This window comes from Epinephelus fuscoguttatus, linkage group LG21 (assembly GCF_011397635.1).
Source record: "Epinephelus fuscoguttatus linkage group LG21, E.fuscoguttatus.final_Chr_v1".
Taxonomy (NCBI): Eukaryota; Metazoa; Chordata; class Actinopteri; order Perciformes; family Serranidae; genus Epinephelus; species Epinephelus fuscoguttatus.
In genome coordinates, this window is record NC_064772.1 from 26,503,097 (window position 1) to 26,526,659 (window position 23,563).

Below are 23,563 nucleotides of genomic sequence, written 5' to 3' on the forward strand. Positions count from 1 at the left end.
AAGGAGCCTGAGACTGGTTTTCATGCTCTAACCAAGGTAGCAATATACAACATGACCATGTTTGGATCGACGTATAGCTGTGAGTCAGCTTTCACCGCAACAAACATTATTAAAACACACCAAAACCTCACTGATGAGCACCTACACATGCATGACAATGTCACTAACTCCATTTAAGACAAGATTCAGATTACTGGTTGAGCAGTCACAGGCCCATTTCACTCACAGGAAGTAGGAAAAAAAGTGGGTTTTCTGGGGGTACTCCGGCTTCCTCCCACAGTCCAAAGACATGCAGGTTAATTGATAACTCTAAATTGTCCATAGGTGTGAATGTGAGAGTGAATGGTTGTCTGTCTCTATGTGTCAGCCCTGTGATAGTCTGGCGACCTGTCCAGGGTGTACCCTGCCTCTCGCCCGATGTCAGCTGGGATAGGCTCTGGCCCCCTCATAACCCCTAACAGGATAAGCAGTGACGGAAAGGCACTTTATATTTATGTTATTCAGAAGATTGTGTCTTTCCTTTACTTGAAATTTAGGCCTTAAGTCCGTTGTGCTAGGAGGATTTATAATAACAATTCTTTTTGGTTGCCATACAAGTTCAGTGTGTCCGTATGTTAACAGCATGCTTTGAAAACACTGACAATAAGTATTTGAAATGATGTGGAAATGCATGTTCTTCATTTTATCTGATAGATGCAGGACTAGGTTTTAGGACACATTTAGACATGATGAGATTCTGACCTTTGCTGTGAGAAAACTTTAGTAACTCTACCGCTTTGAATTTTAACTGAATACCCCTGAACTAACAACACACCTAAGCAGCAAACAGCAGCAGTCATTCAGTGTCCCCAGTCCTCCCATTCATCCGATTTCATACCTGCAATATTTATGAAAGGGAGGTATCTGTGGATGCGTATTCTTGTGTGTCTAAGTGCATGCATTACTACATCTCCACTCAGTACACCCTGACCTATTAAAAAGCCAGAGACACTGAGTAAATCACCCCCTGTCATGCTGCTACGAGGGAGAGAATAGTGACAGAGGAGAGAGGTGGGAAAGGGCAAAAAATAGAGAGGAAAGAGATGCATCTGAAAACAGTGACTATGAGAGAATGTTTCCCTCCTACATTTGCTTTGAGACATAAACCTAAAGCTTCGCACCTCTCTTCCCCTTTACCTCCATCCTCCTCCTCTCCTCCACTACAATGGAGTCCCTTGATGTCTGAACCTCTTTGTTGAGTGACATGCCCACACCTCTTTCACATAGGCATGAACCCACAACTAGCTCTCTTTCTCTCTCTCTCTCCCCTTTCATTTCTATTTCTCTCCTCTCCTGCTTGTCATTAATATCTCGTCCCCCTTTTCTCTCCTGTTGATTCTTTCTCTCAACCTCTCCCTTGGCTTCTCTCTCTTTTTTTATTTCTTGCTCGCCTCCCTTACTCCCTAATTTCTTATTCTATTTCCATCCTTCTCTCCCAGTTCTCAGTTTTTCCTCTCCCTATCGACCTCCTCGGTTTCGCTCTACTGCTTCTCCTCCTCCCCTTGTCTCAAGGTAAACTAGGCTAGTGTGTGTCTTGAGAGAGGTGCTGTGGATTGTGTGTGTGTGTGTGTGTGTGTGTGTGTGTGACCGTGTGTGTGTGCACATGTTTTTATCTGTACACAGATTCTCTGATCAAAAAAATCAAAGGCATCTTATAGTTTGAAGTGTGTAAAGGCGCTATAACAAGAGGCATCAACTCTTTCACAGTAGAGTACTTTCTGTTGCCTAGAGACATCCTACATACTAAATCTGAACGCATAATGTTAATTTGTGTATCTTGGATTCTCAAAAGATTAAGTATATCAAACATTTTCAAATGTATTTGCCTCAGTGCAAGAAACTGGTTCATATGCAGCATTCAAATAAGTTTTTTTTTAAATAAGGTGAATTCCCATATGTCCTTCTTTATCTTCTGTGTATGCATGGTTAAGAATCATAAAACACCAAAGCTGCTACATTCACTGCAGCTTGAGCTCCACATTGTCTGCTGTGGGGAACTTGATCAGGTTCTAAGCTGTAGCTGCCCTGTCCTCAAAATGCCAGTAATGTAAATAACACATTCACATTCAAAGTGTCTGGTCAGACAGCTGGATACCGACATTGTTATCCATTAATCACAAGAGAACACTCGATGATTTGCCATCTGTGTTGCAGTTCTGGGGCAAGAATGTGAAATGTTGCCGAATTCATCTTTATTTATTTTTAAAAAATCACTTGTGCCATTTTTAAAGTTGTATTATTTGCCTGAAAGCCCAGTTCAGACCAAAGATTCGCAACAAGACCTGACAGTTCACACCGATGCAACTGGATGAGATGGTGTATCATCTCTGTGCAACAACTCTCTGCTTTGTTTGCAGCTTTTCCAGCTTATTTTGTGGCTGAATATTATTTGTAGCTTCTTAAATTATGAATGGGGATAGTGATAGTGAGATACTGGCTACAGTTGCATTTGTAGTAGTGATGAAAAAAGAGGGTTTGGCAGGGATGGAGCACCTGCAGCAGGCGAACACGCCGTCTGTGGTCATTCTGACTTGACCAGCAGACTTCAGTGCAAGCCATTCGGCTGTAGAAACAGGTGACCAGCTTTAGGTTCTAAAACTAGCCATCGGCTATTTGACCAGTGGAGTTGCAGGTGACACCATCAGCCGGCTTGAGTCGAGCTCAGACAGCCAGTTGACACCGCTGCAACTTTTCTCTACAATGGTTTCATCTTGTCACTAATCATTGGTCTGAACTGGGCTTAAGAACTTTCAGGAGACATGTCTTGAAACAAAACCCGTAGAATTTCCCTGATAGCAAGAAAATAAATAAAGAAATGTGTGTGTGTGTGTGTGTGTTCCAGTACTGGTTTAGGAGTGTGTAGCTCCAGTTTAGGCTCAGTGCTGCTCCTGGGCCTTGCTGTCTGAACCTCTAATAAATGATAAGGAGACAACATCACCGCCCGTGTCTCTCTCTATCTGTCTCTCCTGTCCGGTTTCTTCCCTACATCAATCCCTGTCTCTCTCTCTGACCCAGTCTCTTGGCTTCTACCCTTCTCCTCAGTCTGTGCCCGTCTCACTACCTACTACCCCTCACTCTCATATTGGTGTATAGACAGACTATAGACAGTCTCCGACAAAATATTAGCCATTTTGTTGTGTCACGCTCGGGCTTGGGTGGGATTCATGCTTGATTTTTAAATGTTATTTATGAAGAATCCCTCTCTTCCTCTTCTCTCTCTGTCTCTGTAAATGGTCCATGTCAATGTGTGTCATGTGTTTTATGCCCATAGGGAAGAGGGGAAAAGACACGGTGTAGCCAGTGAGCTGCATTAGCCTGGAGAGCCGATGGTAAATAATGGATGAAATAAAACAAAAATAAAGCTTTGAATCTCAGGCTTGGATCTCATATATCAGTCCATTGGGTCTTAAGGACGCAAGTACGGGCTTTGTTTGTGTGTCTGTTTCAAACCCATGGACAATTCTAACATCCACGCACTAAGAGCTCTGCAGGCTGTTCAGGTGCGCTTTCGACTTCAGCAAAACATCAGGTCTCGTCCATGGAGGGTAGTCAACCTCTACCTTAACGGCCTGAAAAGGGCATAACAGAGTAGACAGCGGGGAAGAGGGAGAGTAAAAAATAAACTAAGAATGATGAAGCTTTTGACGAGAGAAGTTAGGTGAGAAAGTTTCAAATACATAAACTGTGATTTTTTAAAAAAAAAAAAAAGCAGTGAAAAATTGTCTTATGAGTTAATACATTATAAAAGAAGCCAATGCCTTTCAACTCAGCTTGCATAATACTCTGTGATCTGTGATTTTCATCCCTGTCTTCCATTATTTACCACACATCTCCCTGTTGAAGGCGCGGCTGCTTCCACCACTCACACTGCGTTCCTGCTTCATCATAAAAGCTGTCTTCTTTTTGCACCCATGTGTATATATACAGATGGGGGACAAATGAAAGTAAATCCCAGAATAAACACGTGGAGAACCATAATGAATGCGGATGCTTCTATACAAAGCACATGGGGGTCACTGAATATTCTGAGTACTAAATGATGTGATTCCTATGCTATGGCCTTTACAGCCACATCATCTCAACCAAACTGACCACCAATGGTTGATTTTGGACTGTGATAAGTCCCAGACACACCAAACCAGCACCTACAGCCAACTGCCAACTAGCATGAATGTTCTGCACCTGTGTAAGAAAATAATTCTCCATACCAGCAGGCGTAGGCCCCCAGGCTTTGAAGCCAATTTTCATAGTGGCCACCTGTCACATGATGCCATGGGCCCCAAAATACTTCTTCCAATAAACTTACACTAGGAGAGAGATGTCTGTCTAAATTATTTTGAACATTACAGTCATGGCAAAATGACTTGTTTCACGATCAGGATTTGATCCATTCAGTCTGATAACATTTCGAAAGTCTAGAGGAGCTAATGACGAAATCATTTTATGCACATTCAAGTTAGTGGACGCCTAAACCTCAACTTAGCCGTTCGGCTGATGGAGGGTAGCTGCTCGGCCTGCGAGAGTCTGGCTGGCTTTATTTTTGTTTTATTTCGTCCATTATTTGCCATCGGCTCTCCAGGCTAATGCAGCTCACTGGCTACACCGTGTCTGTTCCCCTCTTTCCTATGGGCATAAAACACATGACACACATTGACACAGACCATTTACAGAGACAGAGAGAAGAAGAAGAGAGGGATTCTTTATTAATAACATTTAAAATCAAACAGTCCCACCAAAGCCAAGCGTGACACAACAAAATGGCTAATATTTTGTTGACGACTATCTGATTCAGGTTGGATAGTCGACTTATTGAGCAGTATTGAAGGATACACAGTAAGACAGGCAGAGCTGGATGCAGACAAGATCAAGCCCAAGGGCCCAACAATGCCCATGGGCCCATCAGTGCAGAGGATCTGGGTAAGTTTACACTCGATAGGTCAAACTTTTTTGGCCTCATGCGCCAAGGAGCAGCTTTCATAGAAATAAACAGAGAACGCTGTGTCCAGTATTCTTTATACATCCATGAGAAGGTGGCTGTAGTCTGTATTTGTCATTCAAAATTGGAAATTGGAAGACTGACAGGACAGGAAGTTAACAACACAAACTGATGTTAGAAGAACAAAGGATATGTACTGTGTGCGAGCAAACTACACAAACAACTACAAACTGTGTCTGCTGAAGATTTAAATGGCTAGAAAAATGATCTTACCTAATATAACAAGTTTGTCTTGATCTCAAGTCATCTTTGCTTTAGCCATTTGTCGGCCTTTCTCATTTCCGTTTCTCTTCTCTGCTCTGAGCTGAACTGTGATGAGTGATTACATTCACTGATGGGTGCTCCAACACCGATTCAGACATGCTGAATCAGCCAACAAAAAGCCAACAAGGGCTGATGGTGTGGCACACACCACAAAAACTAGGGCGACAGACACTTAGCAACGCCCCAACATTGACCGGCAGCTGACCATTGACTTTGTGTGTCAGGGAACTTACCACCATCACCCAAAATCAAATGAGGAAGAGCGGTGTTTATTCCTCCAGTAGAGTACCACAACCTTGCAGAATCTATGCCAAGGAGTATTGAAGCTATTCCTGTGCCCAATACCAACATCACTTCCAACTTTTTTTATTCACTGTGCCCACCCCATCAATCTATGTTTCTACACCATCTCCTCTAATCTCTCCCCTTACCTGATCAGCTCCCTTCTTTTTCTTCTTCTTCTTGCCCCAGCAGCCAGAGCTCTCTCCGTCACGGCCGTTGGCATCACAGAGCAGACCATCCAGCTCCTCCAGCCCCCCCTGCTGGCCGTGGGACGTCTCGGCTGCCAAGCGGTACGACAGGTTCCTCAGGATGCAAACACAGTTCTCTACAGTCTGGAGATAAAGAGAGTCGGGAGAGATGAAGTGAGGCAGGAGAGAGAAAGAGAGAGAGAGTAGGGAGAAGCATGAGGAGATGAAAAAAGGAGAGATATAAATGAATAAAGTGAGAAAGTTGAGGTGGGAGATTTGCGTTTGATGCCATTTAATGAAACATCTCGCTTGAAAACACAGAGCAAACTCAAAGTCAAAGCATACTGATAAAAACCGCCCACTCTCACACTTTTACACTATCGGCCTTCCACCCCCCACCCACGAGCCAGACAGACGGAGAGACTGAGAGACAGAGAGCGACGGAAAGGAAAGAAAGATAATCTCACAGGTAATATGCTTCTCTATTTTGTTAGCACTGACTTTGAAACGAGATTAGAAGAAACTCAGGTAAATGAGGAAAAATGACAAGCCCAATATATTGTATCACACCCCATTAAACACCAAGTTTAGAGGCGAACCTGCCAGCCGAGGAGTGTGCCTGAACGAGAGCAAACTAATTCCTACAGTGTGTGGTGTCTACGCTTAAGTGTGTACTTTCACTGAGCGTGTGTACTCGCATGCATGTGTTCAGTATCAGTGAGAAAGGGGAGTCATCGAGTCAACAGAGTGGAAATTAACAAAGACGAATCATCAATCTTCTCTCTGTCTGACCGTTGGTTTACACAGAAACAACTAAGGAGTGTAATTGAACGGCCTCAAGAGATGCAACAAACAAAACAATGTCTCACTCCAGCGAGCTGCAGTCATGTCTGAAATTCTATTCACATGCTATTATAGAATGATGTAGGAGAAGTTACATTTTATTTACAATTTACTTTGACATTTCATATTTCGATCTGTTATTTCACATTTATTCCTTGAGCTGTTCTTTCTGGCTGCGTGGTTTAGGGAATAAAAAGACTCCTGACTTTGGTATTAAAATGATTACACGGTACTTCGTGTGTCCACGGGGAGGTCAGAGGTCGGGGTCAGCTACTGAGCAGCAATCTTACAAAACAAAATCCCATTTTTATTAACTGTGTAAGAATCTAGTAAAAAAAAAATGAATACAAAACCACAGTTATTTCAGTTATAAGGTTTCGTTTGTATGACCTTGTGCTTTTTTCCACTCCTCTGCAGTAGTAAACTTCTCCCTGCAGCAGTCACCACTTTTAAAGGGGACCTATTATGCTTTCCCTTATTTTCTTTTATATATATATATATATATATACAGTACAGGCCAAAAGTTTGGACACACCTTCTCATTCAATGCGTTTTCTTTATTTTCATGACTATTTACATTGTAGATTCTCACTGAAGGCATCAAAACTATGAATGAACACATGTGGAGTTATGTACTTAACAAAAAAAGGTGAAATAACTGAAAACATGTTTTATATTCTAGTTTCTTCAAAATAGCCACCCTTTGCTCTGATTACTGCTTTGCACACTCTTGGCATTCTCTCCATGAGCTTCAAGAGGTAGTCACCTGAAATGGTTTTCCAACAGTCTTGAAGGAGTTCCCAGAGGTGTTTAGCACTTGTTGGCCCCTTTGCCTTCACTCTGCGGTCCAGCTCACCCCAAACCATCTCGATTGGGTTCAGGTCCGGTGACTGTGGAGGCCAGGTCATCTGCCGCAGCACTCCATCACTCTCCTTCTTGGTCAGATAGCCCTTACACAGCCTGGAGGTGTGTTTGGGGTCATTGTCCTGTTGAAAAATAAATGATGGTCCAACTAAACGCAAACCGGATGGGATGGCATGTCGCTGCAGGATGCTGTGGTAGCCATGCTGGTTCAGTGTGCCTTCAATTTTGAATAAATCCCCAACAGTGTCACCAGCAAAACACCCCCACACCATCACACCTCCTCCTCCACGCTTCACAGTGGGAACCAGGCATGTGGAATCCATCCGTTCACCTTTTCTGCGTCTCACAAAGACACGGCGGTTGGAACCAAAGATCTCAAATTTGGACTCATCAGACCAAAGCACAGATTTCCATTGGTCTAATGTCCATTCCTTGTGTTTCTTGGCCCAAACAAATCTCTTCTGTTTGTTGCCTCTCCTTAGCAGTGGTTTCCTAGCAGCTATTTGACCATGAAGGCCTGATTTGCGCAGTTGTTCTAGAGATGGGTCTGCTGCTAGAACTCTGTGTGGCATTCATCTGGTCTCTGATCTGAGCTGCTGTTAACTTGCGATTTCTGAGGCTGGTGACTCGGATGAACTTATCCTCAGAAGCAGAGGTGACTCTTGGTCTTCCTTTCCTGGGTCGGTCCTCATGTGTGCCAGTTTCGTTGTAGCGCTTGATGGTTTTTGCGACTCCACTTGGGGACACATTTAAAGTTTTTGCAATTTTCCGGACTGACTGACCTTCATTTCTTAAAGTAATGATGGCCACTCGTTTTTCTTTAGTTAGCTGATTGGTTCTTGCCATAATATGAATTTTAACAGTTGTCCAATAGGGCTGTCGGCTGTGTATTAACCTGACTTCTGCACAACACAACTGATGGTCCCAACCCCATTGATAAAGCAAGAAATTCCACTAATTAACCCTGATAAGGCACACCTGTGAAGTGGAAACCATTTCAGGTGACTACCTCTTGAAGCTCATTGAGAAAATGCCAAGAGTGTGCAAAGCAGTAATCAGAGCAAAGGGTGGCTATTTTGAAGAAACTAGAATATAAAACATGTTTTCAGTTATTTCACCTTTTTTTGTTAAGTACATAACTCCACATGTGTTCATTCATAGTTTTGATGCCTTCAGTGAGAATCTACAATGTAAATAGTCATGAAAATAAAGAAAACGCATTGAATGAGAAGGTGTGTCCAAACTTTTGGCCTGTACTGTATATATATATACACACACACACACACACACACACACATATATATATATATATATATATATATACATATACATATATGTATACAGCTTGATGTCATTCATGTAGAGGAGGTGACTGATGGTTGTTTCCGAAGTGGAGCAACCATCAGTCACCTCCTCTACATGAGAGAGGAAGATGACCAGAACTGAGGGGTTGAACTACCAGACAGCAGCATTGCAAATGTTCAGGACAGCTACAAATACCTTGGGATCCTGCAGGCAAATGGGAACCATGAAGAGGCTGCAAAGAAAACACCCAAAGCCAAATGCCTACACAGAGTGAGGCAGGTCCTGAAAATTGGCTGAATGGAAAGAACAAGGTCCGAGCCATCATCATGTATGCCCTGCCAGTCATGGGTCAGGGAAACCTGTAACTGTGGTTGCAGATGTCATAAATTTCTCCCTGTATTTGGATCATATTCCTGCTGGAACATGTCTGGTTGTGTTTAGAAGCTTTCGTAGACCAAATCACAATGCTTGTTTGCAATAACTTCCAGATAGAAAACCTCTGCATCATCTGCATAAAATGAAATGATGCTGAGCAAATGCTGCCTTTATTGGTTAGTTTTTAGTCTTAAAAAATACCCACATAAATTAGTATCAGTTTAAGTGTACCTCATAGGAAAATATTGTGTTAAAGCATGTTAACATGTGCTAGTAGAAACCCAAAATAAAAGTATGAATCTTTAATGAGTGAATGTTGAATACTGACATCATATAATCTAGAAAATGTCAGTATTTCACTGCATTGATTATGTTTGTAGTTTGATTTGCCTACTGCCTGGTTCAGACAGCATAATACAAATTACAGCCAGACCCACCTTTTGCAGGGTGTCGGCTTGGATTGAGAACGATAATGGCCGTGAACAGTGTCAATCAATTGTTTTATCTCATGTAGTGTGTAACAGTCGACAACAACCAAACACAAGACAGCCAGCATCAAACACAAGCCTATCCTTTGATTACATTCTTGCTCCTGGAAGTCAGCTCCTTGCACCTCCGTCCCCATGGCATAATACGCATCGTGAAAGACAACAAGCTTTGACTGTTCAGGGACCAATGTACAGTCTGTCGTGTCTCTTAGCCAAGTAACAGCAAGATTTTATGACTTTATAATTGCCTAATCTAACACAGTGGCCATCATAACAGAAAGAATATTGTGCAGTATGTAACTGGCATTAGGTCTCGCACCAGTCAAATGACTTTATCAGTTAAGTTAATTGGCTCTTAGCTGTGTGCCAGTACATACTGTGAAACCTATTTAAATGTCTCTAAAACTTCCTCACATCTGTGCAATTCCTCACAGCATAATAGCAGCAATCTGTAGATTGTGTTTAATGGGACGCCCAACTATAAAACATAATTTTCACATTACATATAGTGAATATTCCTCTGATCTGGTGCATTTCTGTCTGGATCTGTGAACATGAAAGGCAAGGAGGAGGGAGCTGAGACCGTCTTGATGATCAAAACGCAAATCCTGAAGAATCCTGAGAGTGATGGTGTGGGGAATTTTTGTGAGAGCACTAACTGAGACGAACTGATTATACGAGTAAATGGGCACATGAACTGGTAGATAATCAGTTATAATGTTACTTGAACATCCTCAGCTGGAGTTTTTTTAATAATTTCTGCTCAGACTAATGTTACAAATACATCCTTTTAAAAATAATCTGCATAAAGTATTGGTATAGTGGTGCTACTTTATATTAATCATATGTTGTTGAATCCTTGAGATCTATTTTCTAGTATTTATTCTTAATGATAGATCAGATGAGTCTGCCATTAACAGTAGATAGTGTGAGGAGGAGGTATGGCAGAACAGGTCTTGGAAAAAAAGAAGAGAAAAACACAGTACATAAAGAGCACAAGGCTAATGTTCATCGCTGTTTCAACAGTGACCACGTGCTGGTTCACCTGCCAATCAGTCTTTGTTACTGTGGCGACAGCAGTATTCCTCTGGTGACTGCAGTCAGATGGTGAAGAGGGGCGGGCAGTTAAGCAGTGATTAAGGATGGCCATTTGGAGAGGCTGGGAGACAGGGAGACCTTGAGAAGTCAGCCATCCACAACACTGTTTATGTAGTATTGACTGGCCCCCACATACTGTGTCATGAACACACATATACACTCCACGTCGACATGAACGTGTCCTCACACATTGAAAAAAAAAAACATTAAGTGAACATAAACTCGCTCAACTTTGACTAGTGGCAGAGCTAAATTGGCAGCAAGAAGTGCTGCAACACTTTGAATCTGAGAGCTTTAATTTGCCCTAAATAAAACATGTTGATGAACTGCACCCTCTTTGAAAACTAAAATTTGTCTTCCTTGTCGCTGCTGGCAGTAAAAGGGGTTCAGCCATTGTTGTTTTTTTATTTGTCACCTCCTGTGCAATGAGATTTCACCAGTTTGTCTACGAGAGAAGTAACGAGACACCTTTCTCTCCTGCAGCACAACTTCATGACTTAGTTTGAAAGAGCGCATTTACTATATGATAATCTTTTAAAGCACAACTGATGGAGAAAGATAAGAATTCATGAATGAATTCATGCAGGCACAGTCATGCACATTACATAAACACAAGCCTAGATGCTCAAAGTTAGCACACACACACACACACACACACCTTGCTGTCGATCTCGCCGCTGCCCAGAGAGGTCTGGATGACGTAGAGCAGAGCATCTGTCAGGCCGTCACACTCCCTCATCCTTCGTCTCGCCTCCTCACCTGCGGAGCTTACATTCCTGCAACGCGCACACACACACAAACACACAAAGAACACAGGTCAGAGTATGTGTGCATGTGTCTGTGTGTTTGCCAAATAGAAAGAGAAAAACAAATGTGCAAAGAAAGAGGATTGGTGAGGAGGGAAGATAAGACCGGAAGACAGATGAAAGAAAAAAGAAAGCTGGTAACAAGAGGTGTAGAAAAGCAGAGAGAGAGAGAGAGAGAGTGTGTGTGTGAGTGAGTGAGAGACAGATACCAGGGAACCTGGCAGCTCTCCCTAAACTAAACAATTGAAAAGGGAACATTAAAATTCTGGATACATCTCAATCTATGCCCCGAAGGCTCGCCTCAATTTAAAGCACTTGACTTGAGTCCAAAAAAAAAAAAAAAAAAAAAAAAAAAGAGGAGGGAGAAAAAAGAAAGCTGCTTTAGTCAGACAGTTGGTTCCTGAACTTCACAGCCAACACTCACACCAACGCTGCTTTGATAATTTGACAATATTGTACCATTTATTATTAGCGGCTTTGCCAATATGATGCACAGAAATAATGAATAGAATTTTAATTGAACTTGAGGTACAGGTGGGTGGTGTTGGGTTGGATTTGTTTGGGTTTCAACATGCGGCTGTCTGTGATACAGAAACACTCACTCCCAGACATTGACTCATTTTGCTTGTGTCAATAAAATAAATATGAAACTGAGGTGCGCAGCAAAAGATAGATAGAAAATTGTATTTCCCGTCCTGAACACAATACCGTGGGGAAATGCCTTTTGTTACATGATTTTGTTGAGGACTTGTGGCCTGTACCGGCCAGTTAAGATGAGTGAGGAGTCAGTAGTCAGTGAGGCTATGTAACAGCCAATAAAACAGGCTTTTCAGCAATTGTGAAACACAGCAACAACATGTGGTCCTTGAGCTTACAGTCGTAAATATGCACACAAAATATTAGGCTGATTGGTCCAGTAGTTTGGCTGCAGACAGACAGATACACACATGCACACACCTGACCAAATGTATGACCCCTTCCAGGCTTACACCTGGCAGACATAATAATAGATCAGGGTATATGCAGGAATCCTGAGGTTAATTTTAATACCTTTTTAAGATTTTTTTAAGACCTTCCAAAAAAACCTTAAGACCTCATCGCTACTTCAAGCTGTCATTAGCAGCAACACATCTTTAACTTACTAAACAGTTGTAGTTTGCAATTAAATCAATGGAGCACAAACAACAGAACTCAGATAAGATGAGAAGGAATGAAGCTTGAAAGAATAAATTAAATAATTAAGGCAGGTTTATTAAAATACACCTTAGGTCATAACAAGTAACACAGCTCTACAGCTCAACATCAGCTATTCAAGGACAACTTGCTGAAAACAACAACCTCATGGCTAGCCCCTTGCATATGGGATTTAGGGCTGACCCCAAAAAAATTGAAGCTTCGTTTGATGGCACGGGATTCGATTGTGAAAAAAAAAAATAATTCGAATATTCAACCTTGTTGTTTTTTTTCCCCTTCAGCCATATGTAAACTCAAAGAACGAGATGCAATGTCTGTTAGGCATATAAGATTTCATGTTCCAGTTCCAGTTTGTGTTTTTAATTGATTGATTGTTTTTGGTTGGTTATTAAAAAAGAAAAAATAAATTATACATTCATAGATACTTTCTGTCAAAGCTTGAATGCCAAGAAAATTTAATACTTCATAAAATCGCGATTAAGACTTTTTAATAATTTTTAATGGCCTTAATTTTCCGACATTTGATTTATCAACTTCTAATACTTTTTAAGACCCCGCGCGCACCCTGCAGATGTAAATATCTTTGGAGAGGGGGGTTCGAACCCCAGGGTGGGGGAGCCCTTCTGTGCAGAGTTTGCATGTTCTCCCCGTGTCAGTGTGGGTTTTATCCAGGTGCTCCAGCTTCCTCCCACAGTCCAAAGACATGCAGGTTAAACTGGTGACTCTAAATTGGCCACGGCTGTGAATGTGAGCGTGATCAGTTGTCTGTCTTTATATGTTAAACCTGTGATAGTCTGGCGACCTGTCCAGGGTGCACCCCGCCTCTTTCCCAGTTACAGCTGGGATAGACTCCAGTCCCTCTGCATCCCCTAACATCTACTAAATAAGTGGAAATAAAAAATATTCTAATATTGGCCTTGTACTATGCCACGCCCATAACTACACTGGCTGCTTGTGTTCGTGTGGACACACTGCTCTGGAAAGGCCTGTACAAAATTGCCCCATAGACTGGAGATGAACATTGACATGTGTGTCAACACGAGGCTGTCTGTGATACAGATACACTCAGTCCCAGACACTGATTCATTTGCCTGTGTCAATAAAGACAGTATGAAACTGAGGTGTGTGGCATGAGATAGATGGAAAATTGTATTTCCCTTCAGCACCATGACGATGAATAGACGCGGCTGGATGTTTTTGTACCTTGGTCCAGGCTGTTTTAATGCACTGTTTATATGTTTTCCTACAAAAAAGTAATGCACCAAATCTGTCCATATCCCACATAATCATGAGGTAGTAATTCACGTATATATCACGTATTTGGGAAGGCTTTTAACATGTGCTGATGGGAGTAAAGAAGGAAGTAGTCACATAAGAAGAAGGCTGGGGAGGGGAATGGGTCACAAAACACAGGACTTCCCCCCCAGGAGGCGTGTTCTGTACCAAGTGAACTTTGAGTCATTTTAAGGCACATGGTCACCATGTTCCTTTTCTTAAACCTAACCTATGTTACTTTATGTTTAGTACGTGACATCATTCATGGTGCACTACTTCATTAGATATCATATGGACCATTGTATGACAGTGAGTTGCATGATTTAAGGTCACACAACATTATCTACTGATCAGAGAATAACACTGCAGTAGAATGACTCTACAGAGATTAATTATGATGCTGTATGATTTATGTAACATTTCATACACACTGTATTAATGAAACTGGACATGGTTTGTGTGGTCAATCCTATGATATATGACCAGAAATTTGAGAAATAAACAAACATATTTGAACATGAACAACAACTTGGAAGGGAGCCACGCTAGAAATACAATAAAAGATCATTTTGACACACGGTATAAACTTGTGCTTACATGGTGCCATGAAGACAAAATAACAGGCAGGTTTGTACTCAAAACAAGACAACTTCACAGATAGCTTTTTTTTTCTTAGAAGTTCATTTTCCAAAGACAGCTTAATAAACTCCCTCAGTCAATCTCTTGCTCAAAAATAGCATTCACTGAAATATAAAAGCAAGAAATGTTTCTACGTGAGTATAGACTGTGCCTCTGTGTGTACCGAGCTGTAGACAGCCTTTAGGGAAATCAATATTAGAGCCATAGCAAGCATGTGTGTGTCTGTCTGTGTGTAAATGCCAAAGTGACAAATGTGTACACACTGTCTTAAAGTCTCATTGTCATGACCACTCAATATATTTCCTCGGCATAGTCACAATGTGCCAAATCAATTCCTGTCAATTCTGTTCATGATGACAATGAATGGCGAGCGTGGTGTCCTCTAAAATTGTTATATTACACAATATTGTCACCATTAGTGTAGTGATAGTTGTAGAGTGGGAATACATTGCTCACAGGAGGCAGGTACACTTAAGTGGATGTGTGCGTTGAGGTTTTGAGCTTATTACTACAATACATCCTCTGGTGGCCGTATTGGACGACTGCTATTGTTGTTAAGTCCATGAAAAGCTGATTGTGATGTTACAACAACTTGGCCATCTCGGTATTCATTTCTGTGCTGCTTCTGACTGAGGACGGATCAATTATCACTGACAGACCAAATCTGACTTGTGCTTGAGTGATGTCTGCTTGTTCAGGCTGTTTTCATTCACTGTTCATATTTATACCGACAAAAAGTAATGCACAATAATTCATATGCAGCCCACATAGTCGTGAGCAATGGGGCTGTGATCATGTGACCTACGCACTGCAGGCTGTTCTTCCTCATATGATGGAAGCAAAGGAGGAATTCAAGTGACGTAGTATAAAGAGCAACAAAGTCCATCTGAGTAAGGTGGCCAAAAAATGTTTTACTGAAAGCATGACCCAATCTCCTTTTGACTAGCTAGTACTCATTGCCTTTGTTTGTTGGGTTGGTGAGGGTCAGGCAAGTGGAGTGAGATTGGTTAGTGTCACAGTAAGAATGTCACAGCAAGCCAATCACAAACAGTAGCTGGCTTTCATCGAAAAAGAACCACCACTTAGGACCACCGTGCAAGCAGGCTATTACTGCCCATACTGAAGTTTATTGGGAGTAGTGTCCTCTAGCTGCTGTAGTAAATATTACAGGAGCAGAAGAGGAAGTGATGTGATGTAGCATAAAAAGCAATAATGTCAGCACAAAGCTGTAAAAATATCAAAGACGTCCCTACAGGGTGGGCGAGAGGTGATTGTCCACGTCCTGAAGTCAATGTTGACATCTTTAGATAACAATATAGCCTAGTATGCTAGTATGTGTAGCATGCTATGCTAGTGATGTACGTGAAGTACCATACGTGACACATGTTATTTGACATATGTCATGTTACGTTATATCATGCCAAACCATGATGGGTTTTTTTTCCGAAACCTAACTGCGTAATTTTGTTGCCTAAACCTGTGCTCATGGAGGTCAACTATAACTGTTTCACGACATGTTTAAAACTGCGTCTGAAACCACAACTGCATGTTCTGTGAAACCAAAACTCAAGTCAACTTTATACACAAAGCACCTTTCATACAAACATGCAGCCCAAAGTGTCGGTGAAGATTCTCAGTCATCCAGGTCATGCTAATCGTAAGTAAGTAAGACACTACTTATCACCCACCTACAATGCAGTCTTGGGATCCCTCCCCAGACGACTTCACACCATCCACCCCTGGTCCCACCTGACCCTAACGACTCACATGGTGGCCAGGTGGGTCAACGACTCACATTGTGACCTTAACAACTCTGAAACTAAGAGCTCACGTGACCCCTACGACTCTGCAGGAATCCACACCCACACAGGGTTTATAGCCTGCAACTCCATACCAGTTATTTAGAACTGAAGAAGCTTCTTGGATGAGAGACGAAACGTCTTCAAGAAACCCAAGTAAGTCCAGTTGCCTACGATATAGCACTTACGAATGCAGCCCAAAGGATAGCGAATTCCACAGTTTAGGGGCATGAAGACAGAAAGCGCTCTCGCCAGTACTATTATGGGACACACAAGAAACATAGGAAAGTAAAGGACCTTAGTGATTTGGCTGGAACATAAAATGATAGAATATCTCTGATGTATGGAGGGGCAAGGTTATTTAAACCCCAACGTTATTTTATGTTAAGTACGTACGAAATGTCAAGTCATCTCATCGCTTTACATAAAATATTTAATGAGACAAGAGCCAACTGTAATTCTTCTCCTAAACTTAACCAAACAAGTAGGCAGGTGTTTGTTGTCATAGGATGACTAAAACATCATCTGTCCTTATCTTCCCTACTCTCCCTCTGATTGGCGTACTCTGACATTCATGCCCTAACCAGTGCCACTACTCTTGCCTTAACCTAACCAATGCAACACACAAAGGCAACGAGTGCTAGCCAATCAGAGGGAGAGTAGCAAGGGTCATGCCTTTGCCATCCCTGGAAAAAAAGCTGTATTTAAACATTATCAAACCACAAAGCTGTTTCTTGTGTTTAAAAGGGATCAGGGAGTAAAACATGAGTATGCCAGTGTCATCATACCACTCCATTATTAACTACAATACAACTGTGTAAACATCCAGCAAAGGCTTTCATGTTTTCATGTCTACATATTTATTGGCTGCTTGTTACACACTGAACCTTTACTTGAGGACAATACTGCAGTGAACCTCCATTATGCTACCTGACCGATAACGGGATACGGGTGTAGACAGCTTAGCATAACAGAGAGCAAAAAATCAAAAGAATTAACAAACCAATTACTGAAGTTTGGCAACAGGAGTTTAAACATCTTACTTTAAAAGGTGAAATGTCAAAAAAACAGATGAGAAAGACAATAGAGGTGTGAACAAAGAGACGAGGCGATAGTACGAGTGAATAAGTTCATCCATCACATTGGCATTATAAAGAGATCATGCACAGCTGTTTCGCCAGTCTATGAGATGAGGTCAATCATTTATTGTACTGATGAGAAAGAAAGGAACGAGCGAGAGGGAGGAAGACACAGGAACTCAATTAAAACTTCAAGAGAAGGTCAAGTCATTTTCACCCGCTTTGAATGCTAATGGGCAAACAAGCACACGATGGAAAACCCGCTTAGCAGAGACACAACTCTCTGTCGAGTCAATATAAAACAACAGAACAGTGAAAACACTTCACCTTGACTAATGTTTAAGCGCTGAAGACAGGGGGTGGGTGGGTGAGAAAGAAAGAGGGTGGATTATTTATTGCTTTAACGCTCAGCCATGAATATGCTGACTTCTACTGTGATTTCCATCAAGTTTTTTTATCTGATGCTTTATCATGGGCGGAGGCGAAGGCAACTCACTGTGTAACATAAATGTTTAAGTAAGAGAACTTTCACAAAATGGTAGTGTTTGCCAATATTGATGTACAGTCAAGACAGAATGAGCGCCTGAAAATGCCCTCGCTTCCGTTATATATATAGATTGGACGAGAATTTAAAGTTCTTACTGAAAACAAGGGGGAAAAGAGACTTGAAGGCACTTTTCCAACATTTGGCAAGCTCCTGTTTCCCTATTGTAAATCTTCTCCACACAGACAGAGCCTTAACGTAAGCATGCATTACTTTGCTTTCTCTTTCTGTGGATAAATATAGACAATGGGGCAGTTTGAGGCCTTCCAAATATGTTTTTTTTAAATGTAAAGCTGGCTAGTTTCACTCAGCCAGACCATGTCATGCAAGCTCAGTTTTTTTAACACTCCAGTATACTAAAGCCCAGTTTAGACCAAAAATTTGCAACGAGATGAATTGAAACAAGAAACTACTTGCAATGTGCCATTCTGCAACGTTATAAATGCCTGACACTTTACACTGATGCAACTAGATGAGATGGTGTATCATCTCTATGCAACAACTCTCTGTAACTCTGCTGTGTTTGCTTTTTAGGCTTATTTTGCGGCTGAATATAATTTGTAGCTTCTTAAAATATGAATGAGGATAGTGATAGTGAGATACTGGCTACAGCGGCATTTGTAGCAGTGATGTAATTGTGAAAAACTTAAACCAAACGAACATCAGATGGACTGTATTCATGATCAATACGTCACAATAATATAAATAACCAGCACCAATTAATCAGTCCATGAGAGTGTGTTTGTGTAGGCGGGGCATAAGGACATACAGCAAGCAGCAGTAGCAGCTCCGTCCCCACAGAGGTCTCAGTGGGGACGGAGCACCTGCTGCAGCAAGCAAACGAGGCCTCTGTGGTCATTTTAACTTGACCGGCGGACTTCACTACAAGCTTATCTGCTGTAGCGGCAGGTGACAAGGCAAGCTCAGACCGGCCAGTTTGGACTGCTGCAAAATTTCTCTCGTTTCATCTTGCCACAAATATTTGGTCTGAACTGGGCTTAGTACTTTCACACTTGGTGTTGTAGATGCACAATTCTGCAGTTGTATGTCCTATTTCTTTGCCTTATCGTATCTAAAACACAATAAAAACTAAAAAAGTGCCCTTTGCTGGAGTTGACTGCAGCCACTTTAGACACTACAGTGCAGTTGCGCCTGGTGGAATTGTCCCTCCTGGTTCCCTAGTAGTCAAGATGGTGGCAAAGATAATGAAGCGAGCGTATACTTTAACCTGGTGTCCTGCCTAACTTTAGTGGATCACAACATTTAGGGTGTGGAATTAATCTGCAGGCGCTCTGGTTTAAAATGAAACCAAACTTTTCTGTGAATGTCTGTTTCTGAGTCACAACAAAGGCCAAGATGTGGCCTGCAACAAACAGTAAAGCTTTTTGATTTTAGCCGAGACGATCAGGGGAAATGCCTTTTGCTACATGATGTTGTTGAGGACTTTGTTGAGGGTATGAAACAGTCAATGAAACAGGTTTTTCAATGATTGTGAAACACTACAACAAGACATCCTTGAGCATACAATCATAAACGTGCACAGAAATTATTAGGCTGATTGGTCCAGTAGTTTGTGAGATTAGCTGCAGACAGACAGATACACACATGCACAAACATGACCAAAGTCAAAACCTTGTCCAGACGCCTGGCAACAATAATAAAAGATACCAGTAGTTTTGAATGACATTTCCTGAAGAGCCACATGTTCTCAGACTGAAATTTATAAAACAGACCAATGACATGCCTGCGAGTGACGCATTAATCCAATCAGGTAGAGTTAATTTTGTTGACTGGTTTCATCCATGACCTTGATATATAACAATGAGCAAAGCCAAACAAACCTGAATCCACTAATGTTTGTAAAATAGAAAGTAATTCTGTATGTTATCATGCTGCAGATATTAGAAATGATGTAGCATAGCACACTAACATAAAAGAACCCAATTAAGATGCAGTCTCCATACATTCAAGGTCCCTGGCTTTCTATAGCTTGTTAATGACTAAAATTCCATGCAAATTCCTGGGCAATCTACCAAATATCTAGAAATAAAATCATTCTGATATTGGCCTTGTACTATGTCATGATCACAACTACACAACTACACTGGCTGCTAGTGTCTGTGTGGACACACTACTCAGTAAAGGCCTGTACACTACTGCCCCAAGGACTGCAGATGAACACTGCATGTGTGTGTGTACATGTAAGAAAGAGTGTGAACGTGCGTGTGAGTGTGCTTGCTGCCTTCGCCCATGTGCTCGTGAAGTCTAGTGGTTCTGTAATGAAGCATGAAATATTGTGCATTTCTGCAACACGCCTTTCCTTCTGTGCCAGTTACTGACAAACACAGCGAGGCCAGGATTTCTTGTGCACAAAATAGCCTGCTTGCCTTTTTTTTTCTGGGTGTAAAGTGTCCTTAGGCATTCTCACATCTTGCTGTGTTGTATCACGGAATATTAAGATAATGCTCGCTTGTTTGTTTGAGTCAGCTTCCTCACTGTAACATAAGGGATTTATGGACCTGGGTAACATGATCGGAGCATATGGTTATCACTCCGACAGAGAGAGAGATACAGAGAACAGATCAGATGGCATATTTCAGAAGTCGATGAACGACGAGTGTGGACGGTGACATTTTAAGCAGCGTGTTGGTGCACAAAATCTAAAAACACTTTGCTCAGAGAGGGTATATGTGCACCTACATTCTAGTATTCACTCTGTGTGTACATGTGTGTGAATGACATTGTCTGCAAATGTCTTTAAATTCAACCGGTAATCTCCACTATTTAACGAGTCCATTACAGGCTTAGACTTCATCCTATCTGATGTCACTCCTCATTAATTCAGTCTAACTCATTAGCCTGCCTCGTTAAATAATTACCTACTGAGCAAAAAGACACAGAACTTGATTAGCATCCCATTCAGAATTTAAAAGTTGTTATTTTAGCTGCAGTTAAGTAACAGGAAAGTGCGACTGGTGCCAGGGCTAAAGAGCAAGCCCTTTCACCACTTTGGCTCAGAATGTTTTGAAAAATTTGTACTACTTGTCTGAGTAGTGGTAAAGTTTGGCATTAAATAGTAATATTTATTAGATTCTGATGTCCTGAAGCGTAATAAACAACATTTGGCTTGTTGGTATTAATTGCAGGGGGAAACCCGGAGAAGGGTGGCAGTGTTGTGGCATGAGCCCTCTTACAGAGAAAGAAATTAAAAAACAAATTAAAATATTTATTAGAGTGCTGCTGGGACGGCATCATTAGCCATACAGAGAGACACAAAGATGTTTTTGAAATAAATGACAACAAAAATAAGGGAGTGAAGAAATTGAAAAAAGCTGACTGGATGCAGTGCAAGTGTAGGGCAGCACAATTTAATTAAATTAAATGCATACAGCTATGCATGAAGATATATCAGGGGCGACGGAGATAAAACATTCACATTTTTTAGATTCCAGACAACTTTGGCTAACGTACAGAAGCTGTGCCCTGGAAGAACCTTTAAGAATATTTAGGACTAGCGCCCATTTAGGTTATTACAGTAAGAATACCAAGTAATCTGGTCTCTCTCCTGTTTCCTGTCTTCTCTCTATGGTTGCTGTCTCACAATATAGACAGAATATGCCCAGAACTATTAAGAATAATAGATATTACATATCTTGTAAGCCATCACACTGAAGGAATAGTTAATTGTTTTTCAGAAGGGGTATCATTCACACACATGTATATACGGGAACTGCTTTACTGAAATCATGTATTATAATTTAAGTTGGATTCCTTACTTAAAAGGTTCAGTTTAGCTCACCCCAAAATAAAAACACATATTTTCCTCTTACCTGTAGTGCTATACATCAATCTAGATTGTTTTGGTGTGAGTTGCCTGCCTTCCCTCCAAAAAACTGGAACTAGATGGCACATTTGATAAACTCCACAGCAATGTCTCTTTCTAGAAATCATGACCCGGTTACTCAAGATAATCCGCAGACCTTCTTGTGAGCAGTTTCATGTAGGGGCTAGTTTCTTTCTCCCGAACAACGCCCATCAACCGTATCATTGTGTGTGCATCTATGCTAACTCACCTAGCACCACTGAGCTAGCTAACATTACAGCTCTCAGCCAAGCAACCACAATAAATGTTTACATCTCACACTGTCACAAGCACAAGCCTCCCGTCAATGAGTAGATGCACACTTCCTTCTGCACAGTGATAAAGTTGGTGAGTCTTTGAACATAAAATTCCACACTCTGCTTTTGTGCAGCTCTACAGTTTGTTTGTATCACTAACATTTCAGTCCTCCTGGACCTTCGTCAAGAGCGTTCAACGCCATTATTTCAAACATTGAGCTTAAATAGAAACTGCCCCACCCATTTCACAGGTGTGCACAGGTGTGAGTGAATTAATCAGCCTTGGGTGTTTCTCAATAATTGACAACAGCCTGTGCAGCATATGTCACATATCCACAAACGAAAGAACAAGGGAACAAGAAAAACATAGGAAAAAGTTAGAAAACTCAAGCTCCTTACATGATAAAGACTATTTACAAGATTATTTACAAAAAATGTTGATCTTATGAATGAACTAATCAGCCCAGTAGCTTTCTTAGATCAATAAAAATTTTCAACGTTGTATATTCTTATCATAAAGTGGTCTTTCGAGATCCCCAAATCCATTATAGCATGACATGCCATGGTATCTCATCATTTAATCCTTTGGGAGACAGTTTTGTTTGGGTGTAGTTTTATCCAAAAAAAGAGAGAGGCTGTTTTGCTGTTGACTTTTTCTAATGTATTATTTGGTGCATAGTGAGTTTCATATATTCATAATATTTCCATCACTCATCGATAGCACTACAGGCAAAAGGAAAAACATGTATTTTTTAATTTGGGGGTGAGCTGTGAGCTATCTATCTCTTTCCATTTGATCTCAAATTTAAATCAGTGTAGACAAAGTATCGACCACAGCAGCCACAGTGACACTACCAAAAGAAAACTGTTTCACTGTAATGGTGTGATGGTAAAATGCAAAAGCACACCAAGTACCACAGTAAATATAATCCCAGTTAAAAAAAAAAAAAAAAAAAACATCCTTAAAGGTAAAATGGCAAACAACACATTCATATTTTTCTGGAAAGAAGCATCCACGCATAAGTGAGAAAAAGTTTGCTAACAAGCTTCCTGGTATCTGCAGGAACTGCTTGGCAGTCATTAAAGCATGGCCGAACTTGACCTTGTTTTACACCAATTACACTGTTTAAAAGATACTAGACAGGTTATACATTTTTCATTTCACATTGATTTTCCATTCCAGGGCGCAGCAGTGTACCCCAGGAAATTAGTCGAGAGTCACTGAGTACATCACACGTGAGTCACTCTCTACATTCTTAGTTGTTTGAGGATTCATGCAACATGTACGTGAAATATGTGAGTGAGTCTCGGACAGATGGCTCTCTAATGTTGCTCAAGGAACAAATGACCACTGAGTGACTTTGTC

The 23,563-nt window shown here is 41.2% G+C and overlaps 1 protein-coding gene across 3 annotated transcripts in view; it reads right to left on the reverse strand.

The window, feature by feature from the left end:
* ctnnd2a (catenin (cadherin-associated protein), delta 2a) overlaps positions 1-23,563 on the reverse strand; it is a 363,304-nt gene that overhangs the window by 56,842 nt on the left and 282,899 nt on the right. For all 3 annotated transcript variants that reach the window (XM_049565221.1, XM_049565224.1, XM_049565223.1), the window contains 2 exons: positions 11,401-11,518; positions 5,731-5,913 (listed from right to left, as the gene is read on the reverse strand). In XM_049565221.1, the coding sequence (XP_049421178.1) occupies positions 5,731-5,913; positions 11,401-11,518 (301 nt within the window). The remainder of the gene's footprint in view (positions 1-5,730; positions 5,914-11,400; positions 11,519-23,563) is intronic.